The sequence below is a fragment of the Salmo trutta genome, chromosome 27 (assembly GCF_901001165.1).
Source record: "Salmo trutta chromosome 27, fSalTru1.1, whole genome shotgun sequence".
NCBI lineage: Eukaryota > Metazoa > Chordata > Actinopteri > Salmoniformes > Salmonidae > Salmo > Salmo trutta.
The window spans coordinates 32727864-32747944 of record NC_042983.1 but is presented as its reverse complement, the minus strand read 5'-3'; the positions used below and the strand labels follow the sequence as shown (position 1 = coordinate 32747944).

The 20081-nt window shown below is 45.8% G+C and overlaps 1 protein-coding gene across 1 annotated transcript in view; it reads left to right on the top strand.

Annotated features, from left to right (window-relative positions):
* The first annotated feature begins 195 nt into the window (after positions 1-195).
* The window catches only part of LOC115165090 (mucin-17-like), a 20083-nt gene continuing 197 nt past the window's right edge, over positions 196-20081 (top strand). The window contains exons 1-4 of the mRNA XM_029718126.1: positions 196-511; positions 7780-8118; positions 8557-8874; positions 10516-20069. Of these exons, the coding sequence (XP_029573986.1) occupies positions 196-511; positions 7780-8118; positions 8557-8874; positions 10516-20069 (10527 nt within the window). The remainder of the gene's footprint in view (positions 512-7779; positions 8119-8556; positions 8875-10515; positions 20070-20081) is intronic.

The following is a 20081-nucleotide window of genomic DNA, read 5'->3' as shown; positions in this document are numbered from 1 at the left end:
GCCGTGACCACACCCTCATCCCAAGATTCAACCGTGCAAGCCGTGACTCACCCGGCTGAGACAGAGGGTGTTTTTGAAGCTGAGGCCACCCAGAAACCTCTTCCTCATGATGTAGCGACACTAGCCACCGTGTACAGGGAGGAGGCAAGTCAAACACAGGCCCCACCAACTGAATCCCCCACACTACATGCAACCATGACATCCAAGCAGCTTTCCTCAGTGAGCACAACAGCAGTTGCCATTCTCATCAACATTGAGACGTCAGCTGAGGATGTGACCTCAGGCGTCCAGGTCATTGAAGAGTCCACCACTCACATCCCTGAGTTCCCCTGTGAAACCCTGACTGAAGACCCAGACACCAACACAGACATCGACACAGAATACTTCACATCTGCCCACATGACCTCCGCCGTGATCAAGCCCACCAGGGCTCCAGCCACAGTGGGCCCAGATGGACTTCCAATCCATGTCATCATTGTCAATGTTGACGAGCAGAAGCAGAACAAGTCAGGTAAGAAGAATACCTCTTGTTCACTGTATTCCATTACATACAATGCTATGGTCATATGATATAGGCAAACATTAGAGGTAAACGTTGATCTGTAACAATTCAACGTTTGGTGATCAATATAAAGTATGACATATAAAGGTCAAACTTCCAGTAGCTCTCCAGATTATGTTTATTTTCATGACAGTGATAACCTGGATGTCTCCAATTATGTTGATTGCAGTGGTTAAGGTTTGCTGTGCATCACCTGGAAAGATCAGGACCTCCCTATAATAGGATTAGGCCTACTACACGGTCATGTGGTGCACATGTGCTTAGTAGTCTTTCAGGTCTGTCCCTACCCGGGATCCTTTATGTCTGCTCTAGTAGGAGGTCAGATATGATAGGCTACTGTTACTAGGATGGGTCTTCAACTTGATCACTCTCCTCCTGTCAACTTGCATTTTAAAACATAAGCACAGTACATGTTTTGGTTTTACTGTGAATAACAGCTCTTTTCATTTTCAATATGTTTAGGCATAGGCCTATATGACAGAGAGTCTGTAACGCAGGCATGTGTTAACACTTATTGCCTACTGTGCTGCTGCTCTCTGCCAATGAACATGAATGTACAGTAGAGGGGGTTGGCAAGAGACAGTAAGACCATGTGCTGTCCAGGGTGCTGAAAGGGGGGTGGGGGGGTTGACTCTCTGCCAAGGAGAATGCATGTGCTGCTCTCTCTCTCTTTCTCTCTCTCTCTCTCTCTCTTTCTCTCTCCTTCTCTCTCACACACACACAGACATACACATGGAGGCGCTGCCATATCAGCATTAGCTTTGGTGTGACTGTTGTTCATTTCAATACCATTATGGAACATGTTTGTAGTTTTTGGCTTTGCAAATGGTGTAGCTGTTTTCTTTTGGAGATGCTGTAGTTTGGAGGAGCATGGAGCACTAATATTTTATACTCTCTTGATCGTGAAACAAAGATCGTCTTTGTGTAAACCTATCTGCAAAAACGAAGCATAGTCGAACCGTATTCTGATTTACCATGGGTGAAGTTCATTCTAGCTGATTGAAAACATGCATCTCTACGTATATTGCCACAATGGCTTTTTTTGAGCTGGATACTTGAAAAGGAAAATTATGACTTGTCTTGTCATTTGGATAGCCAATTATAGTGTGGAACCACTACTGCACTGAACACATACATTGCTATAGCAAATTAGCTTGTCTAAACAATGCTGAAGAATACCGACGTTGCTTTGCCTTTATAGTGTCATATAATTCTCATATTTTAAAACATTTTACTCTATATAGGCTACTTGAGTGTGTTTCATGAAAACCTTGGACCAGGCAAGAATCATGTAGGTTATTTACATCAGAGGACCCTTTGAAAATGACAGAAGAACAAAGGCAACATTAGCATATTGTCACAATTGTACATCTTCTGACACTGTTACAGAGCAACAGAAACAAAACAACATTATTTCTAATCATTAAATATATTAAATATATTTCCACCCCTGTAGACCTGTCAAGGGACCCCTTGCAAAACCCTTTTTTTGTAAATGTTTTCCTCTCCCCTGCTAGCTAGTGAATTCCTCAGTGGATCCTCTCTCCCCACATCCGTTAAGAGACTACTTGGTTCTTAGTGCCTGGACCACCTCAGTTCAGGCAGTCAGTCCAGCTGAACAGATGTCCAGACAGACTGGGGGTTCAGAGGGAAATTAACACAGAATGAGAAATGGAGAACTTCGCAGTCTCTCAGAAAGCAGCTGTTTATTGGATTAACAGGTTTTGTGGTCAGCATAGCAGTGAGGCCTCCAGGACCTGAGTTATGTAAATTACCAATGTTAAGAATAACTCTCTCCACGTCGCGTTTTGCTATCGCTGGTATTCTTCTTCACTGAGGCAGCCGCGACAGTGTAGGACGAGGGAGTGTGTGGCCTCACCTCACAGTCAATCGGCCAGTGGGAGGGATTACTGTACAGGTGCCTGACAATTTATTCAGCAGGTTATTGATGGTTGCTCAGAGTGCCAGTGTGTTTCAGGTGTGATTACTCATGCTTTTTGAGTAATGCTAGATTACAGATTAATAGCATGATTGTAATATTTTACCAAGTGTCAATATGCCACTTTTCCTCTTTAATTTCAAGCAGTGTAAGGCAATAAAATCCTTAATGTGTCGTAAGCGAATTGGCATGCAGTTTCTGCTGAAGTGGCCTTTTACATGTGTCAGTAACATTACCTCACCCACTTCAGATTACAGTATATGGGGATATTTGCTACTTGTCTCTCAGCATTTATGTGAAAATGAGGATATGGCTGGCCTTGAGGATGAGAAAAATGAGAAGGAGAAAACAGGGGGATACTCCAGTGTTACTGACCCGCTGTGGTGCTAACCTAGCTGTAGATGAGTGTGGTGATCTAGCACGGTGCTACAGGACATGCTTGGTTTGGCACAGCCATGGGACATGGCTGCTATTGAGCCTGGCTACAGGTGATCTGGACTCCCTCTCAGAGTGCAGGCCTGCTGGTGCAGCCTGCTGGGGAGAGAGCCAACACTGTGCTCAGAGGAGCCACACCACAGACCCAGGGCACAGCTTGTGTGTGTGTGTGTGTGTGTGTGTGTGTGTGTGTGTGTGTGTGTGTGTGTGTGTGTGTGTGTGTGTGTGTGTGTGTGTGTGTGTGTGTGTGTGCGCACACGTAGCTCCCTCTGCCAGCCTGACAGTAAAGGAGGAGGCTTGGCAGCCTACCTGAGTAAGCACAGATGCCTGTCAGCACACTGAAGCCTGGACACCACCTCAAGGGTGATGTCACCACTAAGAAAAAATCTCTCCTCTCTGTGAGGACATAGCTGGTGGCGTGGTGGCTTGACTGTTTTGTGCCACCACAGGAGACACCACTTGCTTATGGGAGTTGGCCTCCGTTTTCTGTGCTCACTGGAGTCATTGTAGCCTATACAAAGGGCTTGATAAGTGACAATAATCACTCACATCTCCCTGATCAGAATGAACAAAATGATCCCATAAGGGCACAGTGATATTTTATTGCACGTTTAAATATCACTGTGCCCTTATGGGATAATTTTGTTCATTCTGATCAGGGAGATGTGAGTGATTATTGTCACTTATCAAGCCCTTTGTATAGGCTACAATGACTCCAGTGAGGACAGAAAACTGATATTTGTCCACTTATAATTTGATCTTCAGTTATGTGCCCTCCAGTACAAAATGATTCCTCCAAAGCAACCACATGACCTACCTGCCCACTGAATTAGAGTCAGGAGATAGGTCTGGACTCTGAAGCAGTGGTGCTGTGCAGCTGGTGAGTTTTGTGGTTGAGGTCATGATTCGCACACAGCAGAGTGTTTGTGCCTGTCCTCAGCATGGAGCACTGCTCTCCCTCCAGAGCCACTGCTGGCCTGGGTTTATGTGGGCTGCTGGTTTTATTTTAACAGATGTGTAATATGTCACCAGGAGCTTGGGCACCCGCCACTGAGCAACTGAGGCAGGGAGGGCCAAGAGGGAGGTGGGGAGGCGTGGTGGTGGGGGTGAGGGTAAGTTAGTGGTAGTGGTGGTGGGGGTAGTAGTAGTGGTGGGTGTAGTGGTAGTGGTGGGGGTGGGGATAGTGGTAGTGGTGGGGGTGGGGGTAGTGGTAGAGGTGGGGGTGGGGGTAGTGGTAGTGGTGGGGGTAGTGGTAGTGGTGGAGGTAGTGGTGGGGGTGGGGGTAGTGGTGGGGGTAGTGGTAGTGGTGGGGATAGTGGTAGTGGTGGGGGTAGTGGTAGTGGTAGTGGTAGTGGTGGGGGGGTAGTGGTAGTGGTGGGGGTAGTGGTGGGGATATTGATAATGGTAGTGGTGGGGGTAGGGGTAGTGGTAGTGGTGGGGGTAGTGGTGGTGGGGTGGGGGTAGTGGTGAGGGTAGTGGTAGTGGTGGGGGTAGGGGTAGTGGTGGGGGTAGTGGTGGTGGGGGTAGTGGTGGGGATAGTGATAGTGTTAGTGGTGGGGTTAGGGGTAGTGGTAGTGGTGGGGGTAGTAGTGGGGGTAGTGGTGGTGGGGGTAGTGGTGGGGATAGTGATAGTGGTAGTGGTGGGGGTAGTGGTGGTGGGGGTAGTGGTAGTGGTAGTGGTGGGGGTAGTGGTAGTAGTGGTGGTGGGGGTAGTGGTAGTTGTGGGGGTAGTGGTGGGGGTGGTGGTAGTCTTCCCTGTGGCTCAGTTGGTAGAGCATGGTGTTTGCAACGCCAGCATGGCGTGTGCAACGCCAGGGTTGTGGGTTCGATTCCCATGGGGGGCCAGTACAAAAAAAAAAGAGACAAAAAAAAGGTCTGAAATGAATGAAATGTATGTATTCACTACTGTAAGTTGCTCTGGATAAGAGTGTCTACTAAAAATGTAAAAAACAAATGTAAAAAATGTAGTGGTGGGGTAGTGGTGGGGGTAGTGGTAGGGGTAGTGGTGGGGGTAGTGGTAGGGGTAGTGGTGGGGGTAGTGGTGGGGGTAGTGGTAGTAGTGGTGGTGGTGGGGGTAGTGGTGGGGGGGAGTGGAAAGGGTAGGGTGCTTGGCAGTGTGTGGTGAGGTAAGATGCAGTGATTAAAGAGGGTGTGTGTGTAACAGGTGGGTTGTTGCTCTCCTGTGTTCCCAGGCTCCACTGGCCTTAAACAAGTGTCAGCCTCTGCAGCTCTCGGCTCCTGCAGGTGTTCTCTCTTCCAGCCATTAATCTATCTGAGCCACAGCTTGTGGGAAACTTTTCTTTTCAGATGGGAGAGAGAAATAGATAGAGGAGGAGTGTGTGGTGAATGGTGAATGAATAACCATTATTCCCTACCCTGGCGCTGGTTGGATTGCAAGTAGAAAATGGTAAACAGATCAAGCCAAAGAATGGTGAGCTGATTACCATGACAGAGAGATGACCACACTGCTCTGTGTTCTGCCAAGCCATTTACCACCTGCTTTATAATACATTTTAGTGCCGTCAGATCAGGGTGTGAAGAACTGGCTGACTCACAACGTTTGTTATTAATAAGAGGAAGGAAAAAAACACAGGAGTGTGCATCTCGAGGGGACATGTGAGGACTTCTTTTCCAAAGGCTGTACAGTTGTGTGGGCCGATCATCAGATGTGGCACGTGTTCCTCTTCAGGGAGACACTCTGACATCCAATGGATCTGCTCAGGGTTTGACTACGAACAGCCGTTCTTGTTTGCAAAGCAGGGCAGGAACAGGATGTCTGTCTTTGCTCAGGGCCTTAGTTGACTTGGGGTCTGAGGGGAACCTTTCAGCCCGCAGGACATGGGCTTAAGGGCCGTGTTACACCGAGCATACGCATTCTTTAATGCTCCCCATAACAGCCTGATTGAAACATCACTGCCAAGTATTGTGAGGTGTACCAGATGCCATCCTCTTAACAGGTGAAGCATGTCACTTAGTGTGCTTTCCAAAGCAAGGCGTAAAGCGTGTAGGAAGATGGGGATAGCTTTGTGCTTTAGAGAGAGTGAAGGATGCTCCTGAGTTACCATAAAAAAGAAGAAGAAATTAACACAGCTGATGGAGAAAAAAAAACTACTGATGAAGCCTAGGGTCACACAAGGTCATTGGACCACTATACTGTATGTGTGGTATTTGATTGTTTGTGAATGTGTACAGATGCAGGATCTTCATTTGAGCCAGTTTGCTACAGCAGGAAAATAATCCTGCAGCAAGCAACAGGAAATGTAAATTCTTATGAGGATTATAATTAATGGACATTGTTGTAGGGGTTGATACAGTTTTTGTAAGGGTAAATCAGGTCTGAAATTTCAAAGGGGAAATTTCAGAAGCCTTTTTAAACCTCATACACTACAAGTTTTACATTTCCTGCATTGCAGGAAATTTCTCCTGCAACAGGGTGATCAAATTAAGATCCTACATCTGTAGTATTGCAGGACATGTAGGATTTATGAATCCAAGTTGGAAGTGGCCACCATCAATACAGATATTTCATAAGACCTGTAATGCAATAGTGGTAACCCCAGACAAGCAAACGATGTTCCACGAAGATGTTTGGAAGTGTCACTGTTTAATTTGGAATCCTCAATGTTAAGCCTAAATGTTACATTTCTGACTCACTTGTGGTCTTATGGTTGTGGTCATATTTTCTTAGAAAATTAATTGGGGATATAAATCTGTGGATTATGGTTTGGATGGTATTCAGTTGGCAGACAAGCCAAAGTTTTCAAGTATGTACGAGACGATTTGATTTATAATATTTTGGTTATTTGTAGGCTGACCTTTAAAGTGACTAGTCTTCTCATGTTATCTTTGTTGTGACGATGCTGTGACCATATCAAATCATTAAGTCATAAGCACATAACAGGCATTAGCTGCTGAGCTCTACTTAGTGCGGGATCTTGCCACTCGATTTTACCATCCCCTGCTATTCGTGACTAGAGAGAGGACCTACAAATAATAAAGGTTAACAGGAGTAGAAGCGGACTCCTTCCCCCCCACTGATGACCTAGGCCTAGGTGATCTTACATGATTTCAGGTCCAATGTTTTTGTAAACCATGGAGCTTAATAGAGTTCAGCTGAAAGAGGAAGGGCAAACGTGAAATTGTTTTTATTTCAATTTCAACTCACTAAATACAGCCTGGACGGAGAACTGTGAAAGTTGAGACAACCCACTGGGCAAAAACTGGTTGAATCAACATTGTTTCCACAACATTTCAACCCCCTATGTGATGACGTTGAATCAACATGGAAAATGTGTTGGATTTGCAAAAGGTCAGAGCATTTTGTATGTTTTTCACCTAACTTTCAACCTAAATCCAATGACATGGTGAAATGTTTTGTTGATTTCACGTTGAATGCACACCTTAACTAAATGTAAATCAAAACTAGACGTTGAACTGATGTCTGTGCCCAGTGGGAATGCTTTTCAATTTCCGTATGGATAGGAATGTGTATATTTTCACATAATCTACTCTTTGTAGCTTTGGAAAATCCACACTTTAGTAAAATTATACAGAATGGCCATTACTGTGTTCAGTGAGGTTACATTTCAGGAGGAAAGAAATCTAATCATAAGTTTAAGAACAATGTCACAATTGTTCATTTTGTGCACTTTATCAATCACTTTCAATAATTATATAGTAATAAGTATAAATAAATGCATGAACTAATGTTAGCAACACAATTACTTTTTATAGTGTCATTGTCATGTATTGTAATCAGTCTCTTTCCCTCCTCTTTCTCCCTCTATCTCTCTCTCTCTCTTTCTCACTCTTCTTTTCTTTCCATTTCCCTGTCTCTTTTCAGTGGATGCGACTCTGCTGATCTTAGACACTTTGAGTCAGTTCCCTATCATCCCTGCCGTTCCTGACCAGGCCACCCTCTCCCTGGTGGATGGTGAGCCCATGCTGGCCAGTGGACAACCTGACTTATTCTCCTCTGCTGCTGTCACCATCACCCCAATGCTGAGCTTCATCAATGGAAAACATGAGGTGACCCTGGAGCCAGAGAGAAGACGGATAGAGGAGGAGGTTGGGAGGAGACCAGGAGGAGACCAGTTCCAGTTTGAGGGCAATGTGACCGCGCTGGGGGGCAGCGAGGAGGAGATGACCCCCACCGTTTTTGATTACTCTGTGATAGAGATTGGTACTATAACAGATGAGACTGAGGTTCAGAATGAGATCTCTTTGGTGCCCAAGGAGGAACTGTTCTCAACTTCCCCACTGCCTTTGTCAATGTCCACTCTGGACACATTGTTTGAAAGCTATGGCCCTGAGATGGTTCATGTGGAGTCAACTCCTCCTCTGTCACCTCCAGAGCAGGCTGAGTCAACCACACAAGGCCCTGCTGTAAAGATAGAAGTGACTGCAACCTCTACACCTGTCACAACAATTGTGGAAACCACCCCATCCAAAACAGAGCAAACAGCTGAGGGTGTATCATCTTTTTCAGAAACCAGAGAGGGACCAAGTGACATCATAACTACATCCACTGAAGCAGTGTCCACTGTTTCACCATCTGGCACAGCAGTAACCAAAGCTTCAGAACAAACCCAAACATCTCATACACCCACACCCCCTGAAGGAAGCCAGCAAGTCAGCACCTCTGTGTTTGACAAAGAGGTGGAGGGATCAGAGACCCAACCCCCGGATGATGACAGTAATGCTGAGGTGACTCAGCCAGAAGGGTCTGTGGAAGAGCTCTCTGTCTCTCCCACAACTGAACTGCACGTGTCCACAGATGCGACTGAAATTGCAGAAGGAACAAAGAGCACCTCTGCTGTTCCAGATGTTGTAATCTCCACTCAAACCCCTTTACTGTCCATCTCTACACCCACTTCTGGTGATGTTGAAGATGGATCACCGCCAGCGACCCCCAGTGACATTGAGGGCTCCACCTCAGGCGAGGAGGAAGGATCAGCACAGGACACACACACTCCTCAGGAACCAACCAGCACCACTCTGCCTTCCTTAACAACAAGTGCCCAAACAACTTTAGGAGAAACGATCACGACTGAGGTGACGCCATCCAAAGAGGCAGGCAGCACAAAATCACATTCCTTGAGCTCTACCACAGCTGAATTTTTGACAAGCCAGAAAGAGGGAACATCAGTTAGCCAGCCTTTTGTGTCTCCCACCGTGAAAGACACGTCTGCATCACATATGGTTTCCATACCAGAGGAGGAGACCACAGGAGACCAAACTTCTGATATGTTCACAACCAGCTCTCCATCATCCAACACGGAACAGATCTTGTTAGGATCCACAACAACGTTACCAAGAACAAGCTCAGCAGACACTACACAGGAAAGTGAGATAACAGCACTGACCAAAGACAGAACAGGCACAGAGAAACCATTAGTTGTTCCTGTCATTGATGAGACTGAGACAACTTCAACCTCCACAGATGAAGAGGGTTCTGAGAGTCCGGCAATATCTCCAATGTCGAGCAAAGAATTTCCTTCAACAACTGCTTCTCCAATATATAGTACTATTCAGATGATTAAGACAACCATGGCTACTCTCTCAGACTTAGTCAGCCGATACACCACACAGGGCACAATTCTGACAAGTGAGGTACCTAAACAAGACGAAGAGACCACAAGCAAAGATAAACCTTCAGTTACCACAACTATTACGGAGAAGGAAAGTTCAGGTGACCCTGGTATGTTTACTAGCACATCTACTGCAACACCTCTCTCTCCTCTTTATAGTACAGTCAAAACAGAACATGATGTGACCACAAGCTCAACAGCAACCAGTGAGGCTATAGAGCAAACAGAGAAACCATCAGCTACTCCGATTAGTGATGACACAAAGACTAGCACAGCTGTCACCTCTACAGATGAAGATGAGATTACTGCGATGTCCACTAAGGAGTCTCTTGTGACAACAGCTTCTCCTATGTTCAGCACGAGCAAAATGGAGGATGATAGATCAACATTATCATCAAGCATTGAACCCAGTAAAAAAGTTGATGTGTCACCAACAGACTCACCTTCTGTGACTTTCAGCCCAGCTGTTTCTAGTGGAGCTACAGTGGATACTCAAGAGACTGAGGCAAGCTCAACCCTATCCTCTACAGTGACCTCAGGTGACCAGACAAATGAGATTTACACCAAAGACACTGCAACTCCCACAGTGTCTTATTTGTATAGCACTGAGAAACCAGTAATTACTACCACAGTGTCATATAAAACAGCAGAGAGGGCAGTTACAGAGCAGGCTGAGAAACTGGCAGGCTCAGAAAAACCTTCATCTATTCCTGTTACAGAGACAAGCTCAGCTCTCACCACAGATGAAGAGAGCTCAGGTGATCAGACTCCTGATATGTTTACCAAACAGCCTGTCACTTCAACAGTTTCTTCTGTTTGTAGCACAGTCAAAGCAGAACAAATGACAACCACTGAAATGCCACATGTAATGATCACAACAGGAAAGAGTGAAGTTACAGGGCAGACTGAGAAATCATCGGGAACAGAAAAACCATCAGTTACACCTGTTATTGATGAGGTGGTGACGAGCACAGTTATCTCCTCTACAGACGAAGAAAGCTCAGTTGACCAGACAAGTGATACGCTCACCATAGACTCTGCAACTACAACAACCACCACTTTTCCTCTGTTTAGTACTGAGAAACCAGAACATGTAGTGACTACAGCATCACATGGAACTGCAACAGGGGAGTCTCCACAGACTGCTACAACTATAGCTACTTCTCTGTATAGCACTGAGAAACCCGGACAAGTAACCACTGCATCACATGAAACTGCAACACCTGACACTGCGACTGCTACTACTACAGTTTCATCTGTATATAGCACAGAGAAAACAACGTCACAAGAAACTGCAACAGCGGAGACAGTCACAGAAGTCACAGAGAGGTCAAAAAGCACAGAAAAACCTTCAGGTAGCCCTGTTACTGTTCACACAGAAGAGGATACAAGCTCAAGTGGAGCAACAGCTGAGATGTTCACCAAGGAGTCTGTTGCAACAACTGCATCCACATCAGAGTCAGTTAGTGCTTTCACTACATCAAGACCAACAGTGACCTCAAGTTCAATCTTGACCATTACAGAGGAAAATGGTTCTGGTGACCAGACACCTGATATGTTTACCAAGGCACAAGTCTCAACGATTGAGTTTGTCAGTAGATATACCACTGTTCATACATCTACAGGAAAGGTGACGGAACAAACCGGAGCATCAACACAGTATACCCACAGCACCTCTTCACCCATGGACTTGGAGGGATCTGGAATCTCAAAGACAGAGGGTGACCAAGAGACAACTCAGCCAGAGGGTTTAGGTGTGGAAGAAGTAGTTGAGACCACCAGTAAACCACAGGACCAGTTTGCTGTAGCCACAGATGAGACAGAAATCAAAGAGACCGAGAGTAAATCTGAGGCTCTAAGTGTTGCATCCTCAACACAATCCGCACAGCTCAGCCAAGAATCTACATCAACCCAATACCCTCTATCCACTAGCACATCTGAGACAATAGAATCAGCTGCTGCTTCATTGTCCGAGCAAGGAAGTGGAGACTTCACAGAACCCTCTATTTCAGAAAGTGATGCCACAGAGGGTGAGAGTTCAGGTGATGACACATCTGCTATTACAACAGCCCCACTGCATACTACATCATCTTTAACAGACTCATTGGTAACAAAATCAGTAAGCACTGAAGTAACTAATGGAACCAAGGTGGTTGAGCAGACAGAAGAACCAACAGGCACAGATGGACCTTCAGCTGGCCCTGTCTCAAGTGTGACAGCCTCAGTGGTCACATTCACAGATGAGGAGAGCTCTGGCTACCTGACACCTGAAATGTTTACCAAGGAATCTACTACACCAACATCACTAGGGTCAGAAGCTTTGATGATCACATCTTCCTCCCCAATCAACAGCATTGACCAATTCCAAAGCACAACTGTAGGAACAGTCATCACACCCACAGAAGAAATAGATGAAACGCCCATAGACTCTCCCACTGCAGCAGTTGAAACTTTGGAGCCTTCTGTGGACCAAGCAACTGGACTAGCAAGCACATCATCACCATTTGTCACTGCATTCACTTACGTAGACATGGGGGTCTCGGGAATCTCAGCAACAGATGATGACCAGGAGACAAGTAAACCTGAAGGGTCAGTTGAGGAGGCACCAGTGGAGACCACCACTAAACCACAGTACCAGTTCACTGTAGCAACTGATAAGAATGAAATCAGAGAGACTGAGAGCACATCTGAGACTGCAGGTGATGTTTCTTCAAAAGAGTTGAAACAGTCCAAGGAATCCACATCAACCCAATCTCCTTCCATGTCAAGCACAGGTAAACCAACAGAGGCTTCCACAGCCTCTTTCACAGAGCAGGGTAGTGGTGACTTGACAATAGACTCTATAGCCGAGGATGAACAGAGAGAGCACGAGAGTTCAGGTGACGACATCTCAGATGTGTCCACTAAGCAACCTGCAAGCACAACTGCTCCTCTCATGTCTAGTCCAGCAACAACAATGGAGGAATATACCACATTTTCTGTTAGTGGTGACACCACCCTTGAAACAGCTGTTGAGGTTGATGCAACTTTATCAATCGGCACAACTGCAGAGGTACCTAAGGTTATTTTTAGCACAGATCAGACCCAGGAAAGTGAGGTGACAGAAAAAGATACAAGCAGCACAGAGAAACCATCAGTTGCTTTAATGTCAAATGTAACACTCACAGACGATGACATTTCAGGTGACCAGACCCCAGATATGTTTCCCAAAGGGTCTGTATACAGCACAGTCGAAGCAGAACAAATGACATCCACGACTAAAGTTTCTTCTCTGTTTAGCACTGAGAAGCCAAAACAAATAGTGACCACAGCGTCACATGAAACTGCAACAGCTGAGACAGCAAGAAGTGCTAGAACTACAGCAACTTCTCTGTATAGCACTGAGAAACCTACCACAGCGCAACAGCACACTGCAACAAAAGAGAGTGAAAAGACTGCTACAACTACAGAAACTTCTCTGTTTAGCACTGAGAAACCAAGTCATATAACGACTTCAGTATCAAAGGAAATTGAAACAGCGGAGTCGGAAATGGCTGCTGCCTCTGCTACAGTTTCTTCTCTATATAGCACTGAGAAAATTGCTCATGTTGAGACTACCATCCTAGAGGAGGAGAGCTCAGGGTATCTGACTTCTGATATGTTTACGACTCAGTCAGCTGCCACCCCTCCTTCTCCAGTGTATAGTACAGTCAGACCAGAACAGCCAGAGGCACCATCAAGCTCAGAAATTCCATCAGTTGTTCCCATTATTGATGAAACAGAGACAAGCACCATCCTCACTTCAGAAGAGGATACAAGCTCAAGTGGAGCAACAGCTGAGATGTTCACCAAGGAGTCTGTTGCAACAACTGCATCCACATCAGAGTCAGTTAGTGCTTTCACTACATCAAGATCAACAGTGACCTCAAGTTCAATCTTGACCATTACAGAGGAAAATGGTTCTGGTGACCAGACACCTGATATGTTTACCAAGGCACCAGTCTCAACGATTGAGTTTGTCAGTAGATATACCACTGTTCATACATCTACAGGAAAGGTGACGGAACAAACCGGAGCATCAACACAGTATACCCACAGCACCTCTTCACCCATGGACTTGGAGGGATCTGGAATCTCAAAGACAGAGGGTGACCAAGAGACAACTCAGCCAGAGGGTTTAGGTGTGGAAGAAGTAGTTGAGACCACCAGTAAACCACAGGACCAGTTTGCTGTAGCCACAGATGAGACAGAAATCAAAGAGACCGAGAGTAAATCTGAGGCTCTAAGTGTTGCATCCTCAACACAATCCGCACAGCTCAGCCAAGAATCTACATCAACCCAATACCCTCTATCCACTAGCACATCTGAGACAATAGAATCAGCTGCTGCTTCATTGTCCGAGCAAGGAAGTGGAGACTTCACAGAACCCTCTATTTCAGAAAGTGATGCCACAGAGGGTGAGAGTTCAGGTGATGACACATCTGCTATTACAACAGCCCCACTGCATACTACATCATCTTTAACAGACTCATTGGTAACAAAATCAGTAAGCACTGAAGTAACTAATGGAACCAAGGTGGTTGAGCAGACAGAAGAACCAACAGGCACAGATGGACCTTCAGCTGGCCCTGTCTCAAGTGTGACAGCCTCAGTGGTCACATTCACAGATGAGGAGAGCTCTGGCTACCTGACACCTGAAATGTTTACCAAGGAATCTACTACACCAACATCACTAGGGTCAGAAGCTTTGATGATCACATCTTCCTCCCCAATCAACAGCATTGACCAATTCCAAAGCACAACTGTAGGAACAGTCATCACACCCACAGAAGAAATAGATGAAACGCCCATAGACTCTCCCACTGCAGCAGTTGAAACTTTGGAGCCTTCTGTGGACCAAGCAACTGGACTAGCAAGCACATCATCACCATTTGTCACTGCATTCACTTACGTAGACATGGGGGTCTCGGGAATCTCAGCAACAGATGATGACCAGGAGATAAGTAAACCTGAAGGGTCAGTTGAGGAGGCACCAGTGGAGACCACCACTAAACCACAGTACCAGTTCACTGTAGCAACTGATAAGAATGAAATCAGAGAGACTGAGAGCACATCTGAGACTCCAGGTGATGTTTCTTCAAAAGAGTTGAAACAGTCCAAGGAATCCACATCAACCCTATCTCCTTCCATGTCAAGCACAGGTAAACCAACAGAGGCTTCCACAGCCTCTTTCACAGAGCAGGGTAGTGGTGACTTGACAATAGACTCTATAGCCGAGGATGAACAGAGAGAGCACGAGAGTTCAGGTGAAGACATCTCAGATGTGTCCACTAAGCAACCTGCAAGCACAACTGCTCCTCTCATGTCTAGTCCAGCAACAACAATGGAGGAATATACCACATTTTCTGTTAGTGGTGACACCACCCTTGAAACAGCTGTTGAGGTTGATGCAACTCTATCAATCGGCACAACTGCAGAGGTACCTAAGGTTATTTTTAGCACAGATCAGACCCAGGAAAGTGAGGTGACAGAAAAAGATACAAGCAGCACAGAGAAACCATCAGTTGCTTTAATGTCAAATGTAACACTCACAGACGATGACATTTCAGGTGACCAGACCCCAGATATGTTTCCCAAAGGGTCTGTTACTGCAACGGTTTCTTCTGTATACAGCATAGTCGAAGCAGAACAAATGACATCCACGACTAAAGTTTCTTCTCTGTTTAGCACCGAGAAGCCAAAACAAATAGTGACCACAGCGTCACACGAAACTGCAACAGCTGAGACAGCAAGAAGTGCTAGAACTACAGCAACTTCTCTGTATAGCACTGAGAAACCTACCACAGCGCAACAGCACACTGCAACAAAAGAGAGTGAAAAGACTGCTACAACTACAGAAACTTCTCTGTTTAGCACTGAGAAACCAAGTCATATAACGACTTCAGTATCAAAGGAAATTGAAACAGCGGAGTCGGAAATGGCTGCTGCCTCTGCTACAGTTTCTTCTCTATATAGCACTGAGAAAATTGCTCATGTTGAGACCACCATCCTAGAGGAGGAGAGCTCAGGGTATCTGACTTCTGATATGTTTACGACTCAGTCAGCTGCCACCCCTCCTTCTCCAGTGTATAGTACAGTCAGACCAGAACAGCCAGAGGCACCATCAAGCTCAGAAATTCCATCAGTTGTTCCCATTATTGATGAAACAGAGACAAGCACCATCCTCACTTCAGAAGAGGATACAAGCTCAAGTGGAGCAACAGCTGAGATGTTCACCAAGGAGTCTGTTGCAACAACTGCATCCACATCAGAGTCAGTTAGTGCTTTCACTACATCAAGACCAACAGTGACCTCAAGTTCAATCTTGACCATTACAGAGGAAAATGGTTCTGGTGACCAGACACCTGATATGTTTACCAAGGCACCAGTCTCAACGATTGAGTTTGTCAGTAGATATACCACTGTTCATACATCTACAGGAAAGGTGACGGAACAAACCGGAGCATCAACACAGTATACCCACAGCACCTCTTCACCCATGGACTTGGAGGGATCTGGAATCTCAAAGACAGAGGGTGACCAAGAGACAACTCAGCCAGAGGGTTTAGGTGTGGAAGAAGTAGTTGAGACCACCAGTAAACCACAGGACCAGTTTGCTGTAGCCACAGATGAGACAGAAATCAAAGAGACCGAGAGTAAATCTGAGGCTCTAAGTGTTGCATCCTCAACACAATCCGCACAGCTCAGCCAAGAATCTACATCAACCCAATACCCTCTATCCACTAGCACATCTGAGACAATAGAATCAGCTGCTGCTTCATTGTCCGAGCAAGGAAGTGGAGACTTCACAGAACCCTCTATTTCAGAAAGTGATGCCACAGAGGGTGAGAGTTCAGGTGATGACACATCTGCTATTACAACAGCCCCACTGCATACTACATCATCTTTAACAGACTCATTGGTAACAAAATCAGTAAGCACTGAAGTAACTAATGGAACCAAGGTGGTTGAGCAGGCAGAAGAACCAACAGGCACAGATGGACCTTCAGCTGGCCCTGTTTCAAGTGTGATAGCCTCAGTGGTCACATTCACAGATGAGGAGAGCTCTGGCTACCTGACACCTGAAATGTTTACCAAGGAATCTACTACACCAACATCACTAGGGTCAGAAGCTTTGATGATCACATCTTCCTCCCCAATCAACAGCATTGACCAATTCCAAAGCACAACTGTAGGAACAGTCATCACACCCACAGAAGAAATAGATGAAACGCCCATAGACTCTCCCACTGCAGCAGTTGAAACTTTGGAGCCTTCTGTGGACCAAGCAACTGGACTAGCAAGCACAGCATCACCATTTGTCACTGCATTCACTTACGTAGACATCGGGGTCTCGGGAATCTCAGCAACAGATGCTGACCAGGAGACAAGTAAACCTGAAGGGTCAGTTGAGGAGGCACCAGTGGAGACCACCACTAAACCACAGTACCAGTTCACTGTAGCAACTGATAAGAATGAAATCAGAGAGACTGAGAGCACATCTGAGACTCCAGGTGATGTTTCTTCAAAAGAGTTGAAACAGTCCCAGGAATCCACATCAACCCAATCTCCTTCCATGTCAAGCACAGGTAAACCAACAGAGGCTTCCACAGCCTCTTTCACAGAGCAGGGTAGTGGTGACTTGACAATAGACTCTATAGCCGAGGATGAACAGAGAGAGCACGAGAGTTCAGGTGAAGACATCTCAGATGTGTCCACTAAGCAACCTGCAAGCACAACTGCTCCTCTCATGTCTAGTCCAGCAACAACAATGGAGGAATATACCACATTTTCTGTTAGTGGTGACACCACCCTTGAAACAGCTGTTGAGGTTGATGCAACTCTATCAATCGGCACAACTGCAGAGGTACCTAAGGTTATTTTTAGCACAGATCAGACCCAGGAAAGTGAGGTGACAGAAAAAGATACAAGCAGCACAGAGAAACCATCAGTTGCTTTAATGTCAAATGTAACACTCACAGACGATGAAAATTCAGGTGACCAGACCCCAGATATGTTTCCCAAAGGGTTTGTTACTGCAACGGTTTCTTCTGTATACAGCACAGTCGAAGCAGAACAAATGACATCCACGACTAAAGTTTCTTCTCTGTTTAGCACTGAGAAGCCAAAACAAATAGTGACCACAGCGTCACATGAAACTGCAACAGCTGAGACAGCAAGAAGTGCTAGAACTACAGCAACTTCTCTGTATAGCACTGAGAAACCTACCACAGCGCAACAGCACACTGCAACAAAAGAGAGTGAAAAGACTGCTACAACTACAGAAACTTCTCTGTTTAGCACTGAGAAACCAAGTCATATAACTACTTCAGTATCAAAGGAAATTGAAACAGCGGAGTCGGAAATGGCTGCTGCCTCTGCTACAGTTTCTTCTCTATATAGCACTGAGAAAATTGCTCATGTTGAGACTACCATCCTAGAGGAGGATAGCTCAGGGTATCTGTCTTCTGATATGTTTACGACTCAGTCAGCTGCCACCCCTCCTTCTCCAGTGTATAGTACAGTCAGACCAGAACAGCCAGAGGCACCATCAAGCTCAGAAATTCCATCAGTTGTTCCCATTATTGATGAAACAGAGACAAGCACCATCCTCACTTCAGAAGAGGATACAAGCTCAAGTGGAGCAACAGCTGAGATGTTCACCAAGGAGTCTGTTGCAACAACTGCATCCACATCAGAGTCAGTTAGTGCTTTCACTACATCAAGACCAACAGTGACCTCAAGTTCAATCTTCACCATTACAGAGGAAGATGGTTCTGGTGACCAGACACCTGATATGTTTACCAAGGCACCAGTCTCAACTATTGAGTTTGTCAGTAGATATACCACTGTTCATACATCTACAGGAAAGGTGATGGAACAAACCAGAGCATCAACACAGTATACCCACAGCACCTCTTCACCCATGGACTTGGAGGGATCTGGAATCTCAAAGACAGAGAGTGACCAAGAGACAACTCAGCCAGAGGGTTTAGGTGTGGAAGAAGTAGTTGAGACCACCAGTAAACCACAGGACCAGTTCGCTGTAGCCACAGATGAGACAGAAATCAAAGAGACCGAGAGTAAATCTGAGGCTCTAAGTGTTGCATCCTCAACACAGTCCGCACAGCTCAGCCAAGAATCTACATCAACCCAATACCCTCTATCCACTAGCACCTCTGAGACAATAGAATCAGCTGCTGCTTCATTGTCCGAGCAAGGAAGTGGAGACTTCACAGAACCCTCTATTTCAGAAAGTGATGCCACAGAGGGTGAGAGTTCAGGTGATGACACATCTGCTATTACAACAGCCCCACTGCATACTACATCATCTTTAACAGACTCATTGGTAACAAAATCAGTAAGCACTGAAGTAACTAATGGAACCAAGGTGGTTGAGCAGACAGAAGAACCAACAGGCACAGATGGACCTTCAGCTGGCCCTGTCTCAAGTGTGACAGCCTCAGTGGTCACATACACAGATGAGGAGAGCTCTGGCTACCTGACACCTGAAATGTTTACCAATGAATCTACTACACCAACATCACTAGGGTCAGAAGCTTTGATGATCACATCTTCCTCCCCAATCAACAGCATTGACCAATTCCAAAGCACAACTGTAGGAACAGTCATCACACCCACAGAAGAAATAGATGAAACGCCCATAGACTCTCCCACTGCAGCAGTTGAAACTTTGGAGCCTTCTGTGGACCAAGCAACTGGACTAGCAAGCACATCATCACCATTTGTCACTGCATTCACTTACGTAGACATGGGGGTCTCAGGAATCTCAGCAACAGATGATGACCAGGAGACAAGTAAACCGGAAGGGTCAGTTGAGGAGGCACCAGTGGAGACCACCACTAAATCACAGTACCAGTTCACTGTAGCAACTGATAAGAATGAAATCAGAGCGACTGAGAGCACATCTGAGACTCCAGGTGATGTTTCTTCAAAAGAGTTGAAACAGTCCCAGGAATCCACATCAACCCAATCTCCTTCCATGTCAAGCACAGGTAAACCAACAGAGGCTTCCACAGCCTCTTTCACAGAGCAGGGTAGTGGTGACTTGACAATAGACTCTATAGCCGAGGATGAACAGAGAGAGCACGAGAGTTCAGGTGAAGACATCTCAGATGTGTCCACTAAGCAACCTGCTAGCACAACTGCTCCTCTCATGTCTAGTCCAGCAACAACAATGGAGGAATATACCAAATTTTCTGTTAGTGGTGACACCACCCTTGAAACAGCTGTTGAGGTTGATGCAACTCTATCAATCGGCACAACTGCAGAGTTACCTAAGGTTATTTTTAGCACAGATCAGACCCAGGAAAGTGAGGTGACAGAAAAAGATACAAGCAGCACAGAGAAACCATCAGTTGCTTTAATGTCAAATGTAACACTCACAGACGATGAAATTTCAGGTGACCAGACCCCAGATATGTTTCCCAAAGGGTTTGTTACTGCAACGGTTTCTTCTGTATACAGCACAGTCGAAGCAGAACAAATGACATCCACGACTAAAGTTTTTTCTCTG